At 47.8% G+C, this 17880-nt stretch overlaps 1 protein-coding gene across 1 annotated transcript in view; it reads left to right on the top strand.

The window, feature by feature from the left end:
• Positions 1–3763: 3763 nt before the first annotated feature.
• atp8b1 (ATPase, aminophospholipid transporter, class I, type 8B, member 1) overlaps positions 3764–17880 on the top strand; it is a 25009-nt gene continuing 10892 nt past the window's right edge. Inside the window, exons 1-9 of the mRNA XM_015399945.1 lie at positions 3764–3906; positions 14801–14986; positions 15067–15164; positions 16497–16610; positions 16694–16792; positions 16872–16933; positions 17024–17096; positions 17370–17440; positions 17679–17814. Of these exons, the coding sequence (XP_015255431.1) occupies positions 14821–14986; positions 15067–15164; positions 16497–16610; positions 16694–16792; positions 16872–16933; positions 17024–17096; positions 17370–17440; positions 17679–17814 (819 nt within the window). The 5' untranslated portion in view covers positions 3764–3906; positions 14801–14820. The remainder of the gene's footprint in view (positions 3907–14800; positions 14987–15066; positions 15165–16496; positions 16611–16693; positions 16793–16871; positions 16934–17023; positions 17097–17369; positions 17441–17678; positions 17815–17880) is intronic.

The raw sequence follows: 17880 nt of genomic DNA, 5'->3' as shown, positions 1-17880 counted from the left end.
TTTGTGTTTCCTGGCTGTTTGGACTGAAGGAAGGGGGGCTGAGATCCTGGCTGTGTGGACAGGGTCTTAATGAGAGTCCGGATGCCTCCAGACTCCAGGTCAGGAGCTAAAGGCTGTGACATCGCTGCCCCCTGCTGACCACATCTCACTGCTGCAGCTACAGGCTGCTTTAAATCTCAGAGTGTTTGCTGGAGGAAGGGAAGAAATGCCTCAAAGGATCACAGTGGAGATGCTGAGATTTTCAGCTTCCAAACTGATGTGAAGGCTTGTCGTCTGGTTCTCCTTCCATGGAAATTGGAAATATCTGTGTTGGCAGCAAAATGTGAGCAAACCTTCCAGCCCCAGAAACAGTCAGATAAAAACCTTCATTCTTAATGAGGTCCTGAGGGTTTAGAGTAGCAGATAAAAGTTGGAAAGGACTGTCTGCCCAAAAATCTGCTTTCCTTTCCTGCAGCTTTGCTTCCAAACATGAAACTTTTAGAAATTGAAGGTTCTCTGAGTTAACAGGTCGCCAGAAAGATCCTCATTTTCCAGCTTTTTCTCCAGCAGGTCTGAACTTTTTCAGAATAACATAAACTATCAGGAAAATTCAGACGCAGAAACTTAAACAGGCAGAAAAAAGCTGAAGTATCCTGAAGTTCCTGGAATCCACCTGCTTGGAAAGAGAAAACAGAAACATTTGAGTTTCCACCTGTGATTCCTTTCATCTTTTACTTGATAACAGTTTTAGTTTCAGCAGGAAACTTTCCATCAGAACCACAAAGATCCCAGGAGGCGTTCCTCATGGCTCCACCTTAGGGCCCCTCCATGCTCCCCTGACTCACATCTGGATAAACATCAGTTACCATAGCGACGCAGACCACACCCAGCTGGTCATCTCCATGTCACCAGGTGACTCTGAACCCATTCCAGATAAATGCAGAGAAGGAACCAAAGCATGGATGAACTAAATGTTCTTCAGCTGAATCCCAGTTTCTGGACCAAAGGAAGAACGTTTCAACGTTAGCATCCAGCTTCAGCTAACTTTTCTTTTTTCTCTCATGCAGAAGTTTAAACTATTTTTCCATTTTAATGTTTTACAGGAACCAACTGGTTCAGACTATGAGAAAGAAAAATAAAGGATAAAATCCTGAGAGTGAAACTATTTCTGCCTGGTTTTGTCTCTCAGCTGTCCGAAGCTAACACTTTAGCCGTAAACAGTCTCTCCTGTTCCTGGTTCCTGCTGATGCCTCCGATCAATAAGGACCCTTCAGAGATGATCAGGATGTTTCCTGCTGGATCATTGCTGTGTTTGTCAGACGCTGAACATCTCCAGGTCTTTGTTCACCATCAGAACATGGAGGGACCGCCCGCCAGAGGTGAAGAGGCTGCTCCGCTCAGAGGAGACCACACTGACCTAAAACACCATTCTGAAACATGGTGGTGGCAGAATCATCCTGAGGGCTTTCCTCCTTCAGCAGGATGGTACAGAGTTCATGAGGAGACGGATGGAGCTGAATCCTGGAAAGAAGAAGAAACCCTTTAAGCCTGCAGGAGGATCAGGATCAGCTTCCATCAGAAGTCCAGCACAGGTTCCCCTCACCATCCTCTCTGAGGCTCCATCAGGGTGTTTCCATCCATCATCAGAGCTGCAGCTGGACGCCTGCAGGGCGACACATTCTGCAGCACCTGATGAAGCTGCTGAGGTCCAGGTGTTCGATACCTGCTCTGCTTTCTGATCCTGCAGCTTCAGCTGGAGGTCGAAGCTGGGAGGGATTCAGGGCCTGGAAGCATTTGGTGGGTTTATGGTGTGTTACTGCCCTCTGGTGGCCATGATGTGCCACTGACTGCACAGCAAAGACCAGAGACATTAAACCTTCCACTGGTTTACTTTGGTTAGGCTTTAAAAAATACATTTCTTCAGGTACAGATTAGTTTAGCTTGGATTTTATAAATGTGATCTACATGGAATACAAGAAAAAAGCAATAGAAAGCATTTATTTTCCTTTTAACTTGCAAAAAAAAAATAAAAAAGTCTAATAAAGAAGGAAAAATGTTGACATCTACCTTTTAATTTAGCAGGAGAGAATAAAATCCCTCTATCTGGGCTTTATTTATTTATTATTTATTTATTTATTTATTTATTTATTATTTATTTAATGCTTCTAGATTTTTTTTTAAATAAAAGTGAATCAAGTACAATTGGCATTTATTGGATTATTAATCAATAAAGATCAGTTTATATTTAAACTATCATCACAAACTAGAATCTGAGGATCTCGTCTTCATAAAGTTACATTAAATAGGAAACAGGATTTAAATCTTTAACTGAATGATTCTGGAAATCAGCTCAACTGACGTCACATAATACTTTATCATGATTAGAAATAAATAATATGTTTTTAACTTAATGTTTAAGGCATTTTGCTTAAATAAAATACTTTGATTTATAATGTGATTGTTTTTTGATCTCAGATTAAATCCTGATTCTCATCAAGACAGAAATAAGACCTGGAAACATCAACCAGGATGGAGGCATCAAACTGAAGGGCCGCGCTTCAACGGACCGGGACCCAAACCTCCAGGGGGCCCTTAGCAACCTGTCATTCGAGGGGCAATAATATTGATTTCTGTGATCAACAGTCTGAAGATAATTTCTGGTTCATTTCCTCCATCTGTTCCAGGGTTTCTACTGAATTAAGTAGTTTGCAGTTTATTTACTGTAAAAGTTTCAGGAGGTTTAGATTTACCTTTTGGTTCCAACAAATAAAACAGCTGGAAACTAAAAATAATTCATTAAACTGAACAGAAACCAACAAAATCAAATCAGCTTCTGGTTCCTCCTGCTCTGCGTTTCCATCTGACCCTAAAAGCAGCTCCTGTTTTCTGGCATCTTTCCTCCAACGTTACAATAGAAGTAAAAGAATGAACACCTGGAAAATTATTTATTGATATTTTTTAATATGTTTGTATAAAATTCATACATGCAAGAAACACTTTTTTTTTCAGAGCATTTGACCTGGCCTTGCAGTTCATTTATTGCTCTGAAACATTAAATATGTTTATTTTTATTTATTGATTTATTTGACAGGAACAGCGAACATTAATAATCTTTCCTGCAAATGCAGCAGAATTAGTGAAAAAGATATTTTTATCTCTTAAAATTGTTTAAACCTAAAAACACAACAATCAGAAATTTACAGTGAAAAATACAAACATAAAAAATTATATATATAGATACAGCAGAGACACAAGTGGCAGCATTTAAATGTTAAAATAATACAATAAAATATTTACTTTAAAACAATTAATCCTATTATTGAAATAATCATCAATAATTTACTAATTGAACTTTCCTCTCAGTCTGTCCAACAATCCAGAACTTTTAGTTTCATCTGGTTTAATTTCATAAAAATCTTAAAGGAACCTTTGCTAATCTGATTATTAATCGATTTGCTAAATAATCGTTATTTACAGCCTTTTATCAAATATTAAACCAATATTAATCATTTTAATCTTGTTTATTTCCATTTTTTTCTCTTTAAACGGTTTTAAACCAAAACAAATGTTCTGTTTGTGAATAAAAGTCATAAAGTGATGAAATGAAAGACTGTTGGGTTTATTGTTCCTGCTCACTGACTCCGCCCCCTTCCAACACCTGGCCCAATTAAGGCTCCAATTACCGCCTCTCACCGGTGCGTGACGTGTTTCCTCCGCAGGCAGGTGAGGCTCCTGTTGCTCTGAGCCTCGAGGCGTCGAACCGGTCCGACAGGTTAGTGGGGGGGCGGCGTGAGGCAGGGCGGGGAGGAAGAGGAGGAAGAGGAGGAAGAAGCGCTGCTGCTGCGAACAAACATGGTTCGGTGACACGACGACAGGAACGCCGAGAGAAACCGGACCGGAACCGAATCAGAACTTCTGAGGCCGCTGGTGAGTTACTTCCGGTTTGATTGACCGAGTTTAGAGAGGAACCGCGGTTCGGTTCTGGCGGAGGTCTCATGGAATAACTGGGAACTGGATCAGAACCATTAAGCTGAGGTTCTGAGACGGGTTCTGACGGGTCCAGAAGCCTGGAATGTCCTGATGGGTCCAATCAGCACCACTGGTCCAAACCCGGGACCCTCAGCTGGTTCTGGTTCTGGATCCCAGCAGTTTCTCCAGTGAAATGTTCTGATGGTTCTGGCCTCTAATGTTGGGATGATCCGGGTCTGAATCAGGCTGACTGGAAGTTCTGGAGCAAAGAAGGAAACCAGAACATTTCTCCCTTTCTGGGTCAAGGTTCTGGTTCTGGTTCTGATCTTTGGAATCTGCTGCAGAATTCCTTCTTCTGCTTTGGACCCTCCCAGGGAATCATTCAGGGTCCGGTTTGGCCCGGCTGGGCTGAGTCTGGCTTAGTCGGGTCCCTCTGGGTCAGGCTGGTCCCGGTCGGGTCAGACTGGGCCCGGTCGGGTCAGACCGGGCATGTTCGGGTCAGACTGGGTCGGGTCTGGCTGGTTCGGGTCTGGCTGGTTCAGGCCGGGCCCGGTCGGGTCTGGCTGGTTCAGGCCAGGCCGGGCCCGGTCGGGTCAGACCGGGTCGGGTCTGGCTGGGCTGAGTCTGGCTTAGTCGCATCCCTCTGGGTCAGACTGGTTCCGGTCGGGTCAGACCGGTTGTGGTCGGGTCAGACTGGGTCAGGCCTGGCCGGGCCCGTTCAGGTCAGACCAGGCATGTTTGGGTCAGACTGGGCCCGGTCAGGTCAGACTGGGCCCAGTTGGGTCAGACCGGGTCGGGTCAGACTGGGCCTGGTTGGGTCAGACCGGGTCGGGTCAGACCGGGTCAGACCGGGTCGGGTCTGGCTGGTTCAGGCCTCCTGCTTTGAGTTTTTCCCATCAGATTAATTAGAAGGTAAAATGTTTGTCCTGTTCTTTTCAATGAGGTTCTGAACATCCCGTCCAGAACCTGAGCTTATCGGACCGGAACCGATGGACGGGTCGGTCCAGTCTCACCATCAGCCTTTCCAAACCTATTGACTGTAAATGTCCCTGCAGGTCAAAGCTCAGAGCGTTTATTAGCGGTCAGTATCCGACCTCGGGTCGTTGGTAGAAAGTGACTCAGCAGCAGCTCGTCCAATCAGAGCCCAGATGTGACGTCAGCCATGATAAACACAGGAACTACTTCCTGCTCAGAGATTTCATCTTAAACATTTTGGATCAAACTAAAGTTGATCTGAGAATAAAACCAGAAGTTTTTTTTTTTTTTTATCCTGATTTCATGGATGAAATTAAATGAACCCAAACCTCCTAAAAACAAAGATGGCTGCCGGGAACCTCCATGATGGAAAGTCTCCATCATCTCTGCTGATGTTTGAAAGCGGACGTGTCTGAGGGCCGGTGCTCCATCAGCTCAGCATACGGCGTCAGGCCAGCATACCTCAGTAATACGTTATTGGCGGCTATCAGGTCCAATGAGAGGCTGCAGATTCTTCCAGCAGGTTATGATGGAGTCGATCTTCATGTACTGTAAAAATAAAATGATCCGCATCGCGCTCATATTAAACTAAAAACTAAATAAACCTTCTATCATCATTGGGTCGCTATAAATATTTCATTCTCTGGGAATTAAAGCTGATTTTTCTTTAATAGGATCCTTGTCAATCAGACATGCAATGTTTTTTTTAATTTAATGTGTCTAATGGAACTTTTCTGTTTTTATGCGACAATAATCTGATAAAATCTGGAAATAAAACGGTAGGAATGGCTGTAAGGAGCGGAGACGGAGGAGACTGGAATGTGCAACACTGAGGGTATGCCGGCCTGACGGCGCCTGACGCCGTATGCCGGCCTGACGCCGTATGCTGGCCTGACGCCGTCTGACGGCACCTGACGCCGTATGCCGGCACCTGACGCCGTATGCCGGCCTGACGGCGCCTCACGGCGTATGCCGAGCTGACGCCGTATGCGGAGCTGACAGAACACCGGACGTTTGGACCGGGACCCACAAGGACTCTGTTGTGTTAACAAACATTTCCTGTTTGCTCCCGTCGTCATGGAGACCTGAACAGGGAAAAACCCAGAGCCTAAAAACTTTAGATGTGAACAAAAAGCTTCTGTTAGAAAAAGGCCACTAAAGTACAAACGATATAATAAATGTCCAGTTATCTTCCTTCTGGTGTTTTAAAGACTAAAGTTGTTGATATGATGGCTGAGACAGAAAATGGCCGCCAGAGTTTTTGGCGTTTTACTGTGACCTCAGGATCACGGAGCTTCTCCACGTATAGAAACAGGAAAACTCATTTTTTTCAAACAGGCCTGGTTTACTCTGGTAACCATAGCAACAGGGTGGAAACAAATGAGTTAAAGTAAAAAATATGAAGTGAAACTACTGCTAATGGTGTATTGCTAGCTAAGTGTGCGTTGATTAGCTGCGGGGGCCCCGGGCCCCGGCTGATGATGGAACCAGTTCTCCCCTCTGGCCCAGCAGCAGACTGGGAACCAGTTTATTGCTGGAACTGGTTTGGTGGAAAACGGCTCATTGTTGGCAGCAGAATGGGGGAAAATGTGGTTAATCCTTTATTATTATTCAACGGGGGGGGGTGATTACTTTTGGTTGGGGGTCCGGCTGGTTTGGGAACCTTTTGATTTTTAAAAGGTTTGTGAAAATCCTCCACTGCGGCTTTAATGGATTAAACTGTAGTTTCCAGGATTTCCTGTTTCTCTGATTTATAATCCAGTTTCTTTAATCTGAAGGATTTAGTTTGAGTTGAACTGAAGGATCAGCTGATCTGTTAGAAACCGACTGCATCTGTTGAACCGAACTCTGCAGATGAGACGTTTGGAACAAAGATCCGATTCAGAAGATCTGTGGTTGGTTTTAGCGGTGCTGTGGTTCTGTCCTCTGGTGGGGAACCTGGAACGTCCAAACGCCTCCTGTCTTTTCATGGGTCTTCGTCTTAAAGACGCGGATCCGAGTCCTGAACGTTGGACCTGAACCGGGTGACCTGTGTCCCCGGGCCGTCTCCCGGCGGGGGCAGGATGGGTGCTTTTCTTTAGGGAAATCTCAGGCTGCTTATGGAAAACTGCAGGATTTAAATCTGGAGCTGAGAGTCCAAATGAGTCGATGTCGGAGGTCAAAGGTCAGCGGCTGACCCGGAGAACCTTGCAGGTTGGTGACCTGAGAGACTCGGATCAGAGGCCCGCCGGCCTTCCCTGATTGGTTAGGATTTAATGCAGGAAAAGGAGCAGATTCTGGTTCTGATCCGGTTGGTTTGGACCTGAGATGTTTGCTCATAAACAAAGCAGGAGCCGCCTGAGAAAAGGAGTGAAACCGAAACCAGAACCGCTGCTGGTTCTACAGGAACAGAACCTGCTGGGCTCAGCAGGACACGGCTGATGGAACCAGAACTGGACCAGAATCAGAACCGGTTTTCTCTCACAGCTTCGGTTTGAATCCAGGTTCTGGGTTCCGGAGGTCCAATCAAAGCGGCTTGTTTGTTTGGTTCTGTTTGCAGGCGGTTCTTTCTGGTCCGTCTCATGTAAAGCAGAATTCAAAGCAGAGTGGGCGGGGCTTGTAGCAGGCGGCGCCGGCTGCCGATTGGTTACTGAGCCACCAACCCAGGCTGCCTTGCTCAGGGGCTCTGAGGCAGCAGGATTACGTGCTGCAGTCTCTGTGGATCGGACCGGGTCGAGGCGTGTGGACTGGACTCGCTGTGAGTAGAACCCTGACGGTCCGACTTGGTTAAACGGACTCGGCTAATCAGAACCGATCTGTAGAACTTCTGTTCTGGTTCTGACCCGGTTTTCTCCTGCTTCATGTTGGTTCTTATTGAAATGGTCTCAGATGAAAGAAACCATCCGGATCAGAACCAAGAACCACCAATGGGTCTGTGGTGCAAACAGAACCGGTACCGGGTTGGTTCTGAGGTATCAGAGGGTTCTTCTGCTCAGAGAAGTAAAGCCGTGCTGCCCCTCCCCTGCCTGTTGCTGGATGAAAGTCTGTCTGAATCTTTCCTCTTTATTGAGGGTCCGTTTGGTTCTGGTTCTGTTTGACGGTCCGTTTTTAAAGGGGCAGAAGAGGAGAAAAGTTCTGTTCATGTTTTCCTAAACATCCACTCCTCTTCCTCCTCTTCCTCCTCTTCCTCCTCTTCCTCCGATGCTCTGCAGGTTTTTCTTTTTGGACCAAAGTCGATTTCTGCAATTCGTTCTTGGTTCTGGTGTATCGGGTCGGTGGGATGTGAGCTGCAGGATTGACCCAGTCTGGTTCTACGGGCCGACAGGTTCTCCTCAGTTCCCCTCCAGGGTCTGAGTTCAGAACAAATGATTTTCTGTTGATGGAACCAGGCTGATTGGTTCTGTTGGTACCGGNCGGGTCTGGCTGGTTCAGGCCTCCTGCTTTGAGTTTTTCCCATCAGATTAATTAGAAGGTAAAATGTTTGTCCTGTTCTTTTCAATGAGGTTCTGAACATCCCGTCCAGAACCTGAGCTTATCGGACCGGAACCGATGGACGGGTCGGTCCAGTCTCACCATCAGCCTTTCCAAACCTATTGACTGTAAATGTCCCTGCAGGTCAAAGCTCAGAGCGTTTATTAGCGGTCAGTATCCGACCTCGGGTCGTTGGTAGAAAGTGACTCAGCAGCAGCTCGTCCAATCAGAGCCCAGATGTGACGTCAGCCATGATAAACACAGGAACTACTTCCTGCTCAGAGATTTCATCTTAAACATTTTGGATCAAACTAAAGTTGATCTGAGAATAAAACCAGAAGTTTTTTTTTTTTTTTATCCTGATTTCATGGATGAAATTAAATGAACCCAAACCTCCTAAAAACAAAGATGGCTGCCGGGAACCTCCATGATGGAAAGTCTCCATCATCTCTGCTGATGTTTGAAAGCGGACGTGTCTGAGGGCCGGTGCTCCATCAGCTCAGCATACGGCGTCAGGCCAGCATACCTCAGTAATACGTTATTGGCGGCTATCAGGTCCAATGAGAGGCTGCAGATTCTTCCAGCAGGTTATGATGGAGTCGATCTTCATGTACTGTAAAAATAAAATGATCCGCATCGCGCTCATATTAAACTAAAAACTAAATAAACCTTCTATCACTGGGTCACTATAAATATTTCATTCTCTGGGAATTAAAGCTGATTTTTCTTTAATAGGATCCTTGTCAATCAGACATGCAATGTTTTTTTTAATTTAATGTGTCTAATGGAACTTTTCTGTTTTTATGCGACAATAATCTGATAAAATCTGGAAATAAAACGGTAGGAATGGCTGTAAGGAGCGGAGACGGAGGAGACTGGAATGTGCAACACTGAGGGTATGCCGGCCTGACGGCGCCTGACGCCGTATGCCGGCCTGACGCCGTATGCTGGCCTGACGCCGTCTGACGGCACCTGACGCCGTATGCCGGCACCTGACGCCGTATGCCGGCCTGACGGCGCCTCACGGCGTATGCCGAGCTGACGCCGTATGCGGAGCTGACAGAACACCGGACGTTTGGACCGGGACCCACAAGGACTCTGTTGTGTTAACAAACATTTCCTGTTTGCTCCCGTCGTCATGGAGACCTGAACAGGGAAAAACCCAGAGCCTAAAAACTTTAGATGTGAACAAAAAGCTTCTGTTAGAAAAAGGCCACTAAAGTACAAACGATATAATAAATGTCCAGTTATCTTCCTTCTGGTGTTTTAAAGACTAAAGTTGTTGATATGATGGCTGAGAAACAGAAAATGGCCGCCAGAGTTTTTGGCGTTTTACTGTGACCTCAGGATCACGGAGCTTCTCCACGTATAGAAACAGGAAAACTCATTTTTTTCAAACAGGCCTGGTTTACTCTGGTAACCATAGCAACAGGGTGGAAACAAATGAGTTAAAGTAAAAAATATGAAGTGAAACTACTGCTAATGGTGTATTGCTAGCTAAGTGTGCGTTGATTAGCTGCGGGGGCCCCGGGCCCCGGCTGATGATGGAACCAGTTCTCCCCTCTGGCCCAGCAGCAGACTGGGAACCAGTTTATTGCTGGAACTGGTTTGGTGGAAAACGGCTCATTGTTGGCAGCAGAATGGGGGAAAATGTGGTTAATCCTTTATTATTATTCAACGGGGGGGGGTGATTACTTTTGGTTGGGGGTCCGGCTGGTTTGGGAACCTTTTGATTTTTAAAAGGTTTGTGAAAATCCTCCACTGCGGCTTTAATGGATTAAACTGTAGTTTCCAGGATTTCCTGTTTCTCTGATTTATAATCCAGTTTCTTTAATCTGAAGGATTTAGTTTGAGTTGAACTGAAGGATCAGCTGATCTGTTAGAAACCGACTGCATCTGTTGAACCGAACTCTGCAGATGAGACGTTTGGAACAAAGATCCGATTCAGAAGATCTGTGGTTGGTTTTAGCGGTGCTGTGGTTCTGTCCTCTGGTGGGGAACCTGGAACGTCCAAACGCCTCCTGTCTTTTCATGGGTCTTCGTCTTAAAGACGCGGATCCGAGTCCTGAACGTTGGACCTGAACCGGGTGACCTGTGTCCCCGGGCCGTCTCCCGGCGGGGGCAGGATGGGTGCTTTTCTTTAGGGAAATCTCAGGCTGCTTATGGAAAACTGCAGGATTTAAATCTGGAGCTGAGAGTCCAAATGAGTCGATGTCGGAGGTCAAAGGTCAGCGGCTGACCCGGAGAACCTTGCAGGTTGGTGACCTGAGAGACTCGGATCAGAGGCCCGCCGGCCTTCCCTGATTGGTTAGGATTTAATGCAGGAAAAGGAGCAGATTCTGGTTCTGATCCGGTTGGTTTGGACCTGAGATGTTTGCTCATAAACAAAGCAGGAGCCGCCTGAGAAAAGGAGTGAAACCGAAACCAGAACCGCTGCTGGTTCTACAGGAACAGAACCTGCTGGGCTCAGCAGGACACGGCTGATGGAACCAGAACTGGACCAGAATCAGAACCGGTTTTCTCTCACAGCTTCGGTTTGAATCCAGGTTCTGGGTTCCGGAGGTCCAATCAAAGCGGCTTGTTTGTTTGGTTCTGTTTGCAGGCGGTTCTTTCTGGTCCGTCTCATGTAAAGCAGAATTCAAAGCAGAGTGGGCGGGGCTTGTAGCAGGCGGCGCCGGCTGCCGATTGGTTACTGAGCCACCAACCCAGGCTGCCTTGCTCAGGGGCTCTGAGGCAGCAGGATTACGTGCTGCAGTCTCTGTGGATCGGACCGGGTCGAGGCGTGTGGACTGGACTCGCTGTGAGTAGAACCCTGACGGTCCGACTTGGTTAAACGGACTCGGCTAATCAGAACCGATCTGTAGAACTTCTGTTCTGGTTCTGACCCGGTTTTCTCCTGCTTCATGTTGGTTCTTATTGAAATGGTCTCAGATGAAAGAAACCATCCGGATCAGAACCAAGAACCACCAATGGGTCTGTGGTGCAAACAGAACCGGTACCGGGTTGGTTCTGAGGTATCAGAGGGTTCTTCTGCTCAGAGAAGTAAAGCCGTGCTGCCCCTCCCCTGCCTGTTGCTGGATGAAAGTCTGTCTGAATCTTTCCTCTTTATTGAGGGTCCGTTTGGTTCTGGTTCTGTTTGACGGTCCGTTTTTAAAGGGGCAGAAGAGGAGAAAAGTTCTGTTCATGTTTTCCTAAACATCCACTCCTCTTCCTCCTCTTCCTCCTCTTCCTCCTCTTCCTCCGATGCTCTGCAGGTTTTTCTTTTTGGACCAAAGTCGATTTCTGCAATTCGTTCTTGGTTCTGGTGTATCGGGTCGGTGGGATGTGAGCTGCAGGATTGACCCAGTCTGGTTCTACGGGCCGACAGGTTCTCCTCAGTTCCCCTCCAGGGTCTGAGTTCAGAACAAATGATTTTCTGTTGATGGAACCAGGCTGATTGGTTCTGTTGGTACCGGAGGACCCGCCTGGGTTCTGTTGGTACCGGGGGACCCGCCCGGGTTCTGTTGGTACCGGGGGACCCGCCCGGGTTCTGTTGGTACCGGGGGACCCGCCCGGGTTCTGTTGGTACCGGGGGACCCGCCTCTGTTATTGTTTTTGCTCCTTTTCTCTCTGAACCTGTTTGCTCACCTGAGCGGCCCCTCCCCCTCCTCCTCCTCTCAGGTTTCAGTCTCGTCATACAGGTATGCCTTTTCTCCGTCTCTTCACGCCCTCTCAGCCCGTTGCCATGGTGATGGCCTGATCTAGACACTGAAACCTGTTCAGGGACCGGCCCTGCTGGCTGCTGGTGGTTGAAAGCTCAGGATCCACCTGAAGCTGCGGTTCTGGTGGGTTCTGGGTGGTTCTGGTGGGTTCTGGTGGGTTCTGGTGGGTTCTGGTGGGTTCTGGTGATCCTCCAGAGGTGTTGCTCTGATTCACTTCCTGCCTGTTTGTTGTTCTGCTGCTTTCTGGCGTTTCAGGCATCAGAGCTCCTTCCTTTGGTTGTTTTCTAGTTGTTCTGTTTCTACTCTTCCTCTCATTCTGCCGGCAGCTCCTTGGTCCTGGTCTCATTGAACCGGACGCTGCCTTCACCACTCCAGCCTCTAGGTGGCGCTGATAGATGTAAACTGGGTTTGCTGCCCCACAGGAGAGTTACAGCTAGAAGCAGATCCATAATATTAGAACAGACCAGAATATAAAACATTCAAGCCACAAAAATATTCAATATTTTTTATCAATTGGTGAGAAAAAATAACTTAATAAAAGAGTAAAAAATAGTTTATCAACCCGGAAAAAACTTCCTGTTTTCTGTTCGATGCAAATAGATGCAAATAAAGAGCCGTCTGTGATGCTGGGCAGAAGCAAAGTTAGAAATCTGAAACCAGAATGTTCACACCTGCTTCTAATCTGGATTTAAAGGCTTTCAGCTCTTTTCACATTATGGACGTTAATTCCAGCATCTGGATCAGCTGTCTGATCTACTTTCTATAGTTCTAGTGAGGACGCAGGCAGCAGCTTCTAGATTATCGTCCTTGAAACGGGGACGGACGCCTCAGCAGAGATTTCCAGAATGGTTTCAGAGCAGAGCGGCCATTTTGGTTGGAAGGTTCTGCTCGGATCTTCTCTGTTCAGGATTTTATAGATGAACCAGTCGGGCTGGAGTATTTCACCGGGAAATGTTTCCAGTCAGACATTCCCAACATTCCGCCATGACGGCTTTCCTAGTCTGGGTTTAAGAGGAGGAGGAAAACCGGAGTTCTGGTTTGGAACGTTCTGCGCCGGCATAGAGACCAGAACATGTCAGGCGTGTTCAGACGAGCCCAGAAGGTTGTGAAACGTCTGAGGAGCTCAGCAGGCTGTGGGAGGAACGCTGGGCGTGTCTCAGATGTTTGGACCCGGAAAGGAACCCAGTCAAACCACCAGGGTTCTGCTCTGGTATGGAGGAATCCAGGCAGCTGTTCCTCCATTGGCTCTCGTCTCAGGGGGCGTGGCCTCCTCCCAGCCGCTCCTTGTTTACCTACAGACCGACGTCGTGGTTCTGCTGCGTGACCTGGAGACGTCAGGGTGAAGCTGACCTGTGGTTCTGGTTCTGATGGGGTCACAGGTCAAGCTTAGGCTTGTTAGAAGTGTTCATGAAGAGGTGGAGGTTCTGAGCTGGTTGAGGTGGAGCTGAGCCGTAATCAGACCAGTTTGGTGAGATCTGCATTCCTGTGCTGACGGAGAAAAGCTCTGATGGTAAATTTAGATCATCTCAGAAAAACAGGAACAGACCTGAAGGTTGGAGACGTCAGCAGATCTGCTCATCTTCCAGAACCCTCCTCATCTCTGACCCGCTTCTTCTACCATCGGTGTCCAGGTAACCATGGTTACAGTCAGGTACATGGAGGCGGTGGGTTGGTGCTGGATAGGAGAGGCTCTCCTGATGATGGACGGGGGCGGCCCGGTTCTGGAAGCACTTGGTAGGTTTTCCAGGATCATGGAACAAACCAGCCGGATGGAGTGTCGGTTCTGGAAGCCTGGAGAAGGAGATCCATGTGGGGTTCTGGTTCTGTTGGACCAGAGGTGGGATCCATGTGGGGTTCTGGTTCTGGTGGATCAGAGTCGCAGTCAGGTTCTGGATTGATGCAGGTCTTCATTTATGGAATAACGAGTCGAAAAAAAATAAATGAAACATTTAGTGACAAAATATCATCCATGTTTTTAACCGTTGGATGTAGAAAATCAACATCATCACTAAAATCTACTTTAAATCACAAAACATCAAGTTTTAAGTTTTGGTTTCTTTAATCTGAACAGTTTTTATTTGAATGTGAAGCTAATCAAATGTGAGCAATATTTTCATGGGTTCTTAAGTTCCCCCGTATTTCCTCGGTCCCCTGTAGGGGGCGCTCCCTGCACTGCACTGATGAATCGGCTATTGGTCGATACCAGAAAGGCCAAAAATATTGGCTGCTCAGATGAACCTGGAGGTGAAGCTCCCCGAACCCCTGTCCTGTCGGTGCCCTGTCGGGGCCCCTGTGCTGTCGGTGCCCTGTCGGGGCCCCTGTGCTGTCGGGGCCTCTGTGCTGTCGGGGCCCCTGTGCTGTCGGCCCCCTGTGCTGTCGGGCCCTCAGAGATGTGGCCTGAGAAAGATGGATGCTGAAGATGGTCTCCCAGTGACGGCCTGAGTGTGTGTTGGGGGCGTGGCCTCCATCTCTGGTTGGAGTTTATTTTTACTGGATAGAAAGCAGAGTCCTGATCAGAGGTTAACTAATCGGCCAGTTTTCATCCGTTAACGGTGGAAAGGCTGTGAACTGATCAGTTCTGCTCCTTTTCCTTCAGTCTCTTAAATTCTTTCCATTCTTTCACTGATCAGAGATTTTTCTGCCATCAGTTGATCCATGCAGGATCTCCACAGACCTGACCTCCTCCTGGAAGGTTTCCTCAATCAATCTATCTCCATTTCTTTCAGCAAACTCCTGAGGTGGCGAGATGAGTCAGCGCCGTGCCGACTGGCATGGCTCCCCGGGGCCCAACGATGAGGTGATGCCGTACAGCGACGACGAGACGGACGACGAACTGGACGAGACCTCTGATGAAAGCGAGGCAGAGGAGCCGAGGGATGCCCCGCGTCCCCCTGAGGAGCCCAGACCCCCCGGTGGGTTCAGCGCCAGGCCGTTTCTAGGAAACAAAAGCTTCCTGGATGTTTTTGTAACCTTCTGTCTGTCTGTCTGTCAGAAATCGGCTGGAAAGTGAAGGCAAACGACAGAGCGTACCACCAGCTGCCAGAGTTTCAGAAGAAGGTCTTCCTCTGCATAAAGAAGAGCAGATACTCTGTAAGTCGGCCATATTTGCCCTGAACCAGCAGAACTCTGCAGCATCCGCCTCCTTTATCAGCACCTCTGACATCACTTCATTAGCAAACAAGGCGTTCTGGGTCAGCCGCCGCTGAACACGGCAGGGTTGCAGCACGTGGGCCGAGTGCAGACGGGCTTTGAAACCCGACCGTCCGGTTGGGTCGACCTTTAGGTCCCGGACCGACACATTAGACTCTGCAGGAGGCTTAAGACTTGGACCAGACGGATCCGCTTCAGGTGGACTCTGCTTTTATTAAAGGGCCTGAAACCCACTGGTTTCTAACAATCAGCCTCAGATTATTGATATTCAACTGAAAATAGTTTGATTTACTTCACAGGAAGAGACCGATTTAGAAGTTTTTGTTCCAACTAGAACGGAGCGACAGAACAAAAGACAAACCATGAGATCAAGATGGTTCCTCTCTGAGGTTCAACCAAATTCAGATGACATTTAAATAATTTTAAAGTCACTTAATGAAGAAAGTTGTTGAAGCGGTTTCGGCTCCAGGTTTGGTCCGGTCCAGTTGGAGGATGGTGGCTTAGGCTCCGGCAGCAGGGAGGCTGAATCCATTGGTTGGACTTGGACCGATCAGATGACGGAATGGCCAACCACGGCTCGGCTCAGAAGGCCTACTGAGCGATAGATGGAGACCGTAGCTCTATGAATCAGATCAGGACGCGTAGAGCCATGGATGTCAGAGATTTTTATTGGAGGTTTTAGATGAGAAGAATTTCATTTATTTGTGGATCCAGGCTGTTTGGAGAACCGTATAAGATCAGAACCGTGGATCAGGGTTATTGGAGGTCATCCTTCCCTGATGATGGCTCACTGGTTCAGGATGATGAGTCCTAACTTTTAGGACGCCGATTGCTATGCTAACCTTAAGGACGTACGCTAACCTTTAAGACGCCGATTGCTATGCTAACCTTAAGGACGTACGCTAACCTTTAAGACACAGATTGCTATGCTAACCTTAAGGACGTACGCTAACCTTTAAGACGCCGATTGCTATGCTAACCTTAAGGACGTACGCTAACCTTTAGGACGCCGGTTGCTATGCTAACCTTAAGGACGTACGCTAACCTTTAGGACGCCGGTTGCTATGCTAACCTTAAGGACGTACGCTAACCTTTAGGACGCCGGTTGCTATGCTAACCTTAAGGATGTACGCTAACCTTTAGGACGCCGATTGCAATGCTAACTCCGACCCGTCAGATGTTTGTACTGAAGCAGCCTGGCTGTAGGAGGAGGTGCCGCTATCCTCCTCCACTGGAGGACGTTGGTCTAACGCTCCTTCGTTGCTCCTGCAGGGAAACGCAATCAAAACCTACAAGTACAACTTCTTCACCTTCCTCCCCCTGAACCTCTACGAGCAGTTTAAGAGGGTGGCCAACATCTACTTCCTGGCTCTGCTGATCCTTCAGGTACGTTCAACCAACAGGAAGCTGCTCTGTTGAATCGGACCCTGGTTACCATGGTAACCATGGCTGCTCTCCTTCGTTCTCAGATCATTCCAGAAATTTCCACCCTTCCCTGGTACACCACCCTGATTCCGCTGGTCATCGTGCTGGGAATCACCGCCATCAAAGACCTGGTGGACGATCTGGTAGGACGCCGTTTTGGCTGAAAGGGAAAGAATTGTCAGGAATCTCAGCTAGATGGTCAGTTTCTTTCTTCTGCTCCAGGCCCGACACAGGATGGACAAGGAGGTGAATAACAGGAAGTCTGAGGTTCTACTGGATGGAAGGTCAGAACCAAGCTCTGCGTCTGTAGATGTCTGTAGATGTCCTTCAGCTAGCTAGCGCTGCTGCTAACGCTGCTAAACTGTTTGCTTCAGGTTTAAGGAGAAGAAGTGGATGGACATCCAGGTGGGCGACGTGGTTCGCCTCAAGAAGAACGACTTTATTCCGGTACGACGAATCAATCCGAAAACTTTCCACACTTTAGCATCTTAGTCCTTCATTTTCTGTCTGTTTCATGATGGTTGTAGAAAAACTGACCTAGAAATGAGATAATAGAAGTTACCCTCTGAAATAGAAAATCATATTTGATTTAATACTGGTTTCCACTAAACCTCCAGCCTTTATCCTTCTGGACGGTTTTAGTCAAACGACCAATAATCAGTCTAACGAGATGGAAAAGCAAGAAAAATTTTGACTTGATGGCGTTTCCTGTTTCCTCAGGCTGACATCCTGCTGTTGTCCAGCTCCAACCCAAACAGCCTGTGTTACGTGGAGACGGCCGAGCTTGACGGGTAAACGCCTCCTGATATCTGCTGTTTGCTTTATGGCCCTCAGTGTTTAGTTTAGACGTCCTCTCTGATCCTGGCGGGGAGGTTTACTGCAGATACCAGGAATTACCCTGATCCCAGAGGGACAGCTATGCAAATAAAACTGTCTTAAGTTTAAATCGCTGGTCTGAAGTTTTAACGTTTCTTTTCTGTCTGGGTCGGATTTCCTCTGCGCTTCGTTGGACGCTGATGTCTGGTGCAGAGAGACTAACCTGAAGTTCAGGATGGGCCTCCGAGCGACGGACGAGAGGCTGCAGGAGGAGCGAGAGCTGGCCCAGTTTGACGGTAGGAAGGACCCACCTACCCACCACAGGGGGGGGGGATTCACCATTCAGCAATACTAGGCAGCTGCTTAGGGCCCCGAGTTCCTGGGGGCCCCATAAAACTCTGTTTCCATGTATGGT

Source organism: Cyprinodon variegatus, unplaced genomic scaffold (genome assembly GCF_000732505.1).
Source record: "Cyprinodon variegatus isolate N-32 unplaced genomic scaffold, C_variegatus-1.0 Scaffold1060, whole genome shotgun sequence".
NCBI lineage: Eukaryota > Metazoa > Chordata > Actinopteri > Cyprinodontiformes > Cyprinodontidae > Cyprinodon > Cyprinodon variegatus.
Note: the sequence above shows the minus strand (reverse complement) of the source record. Positions and strands in the feature narration are given on the sequence as shown.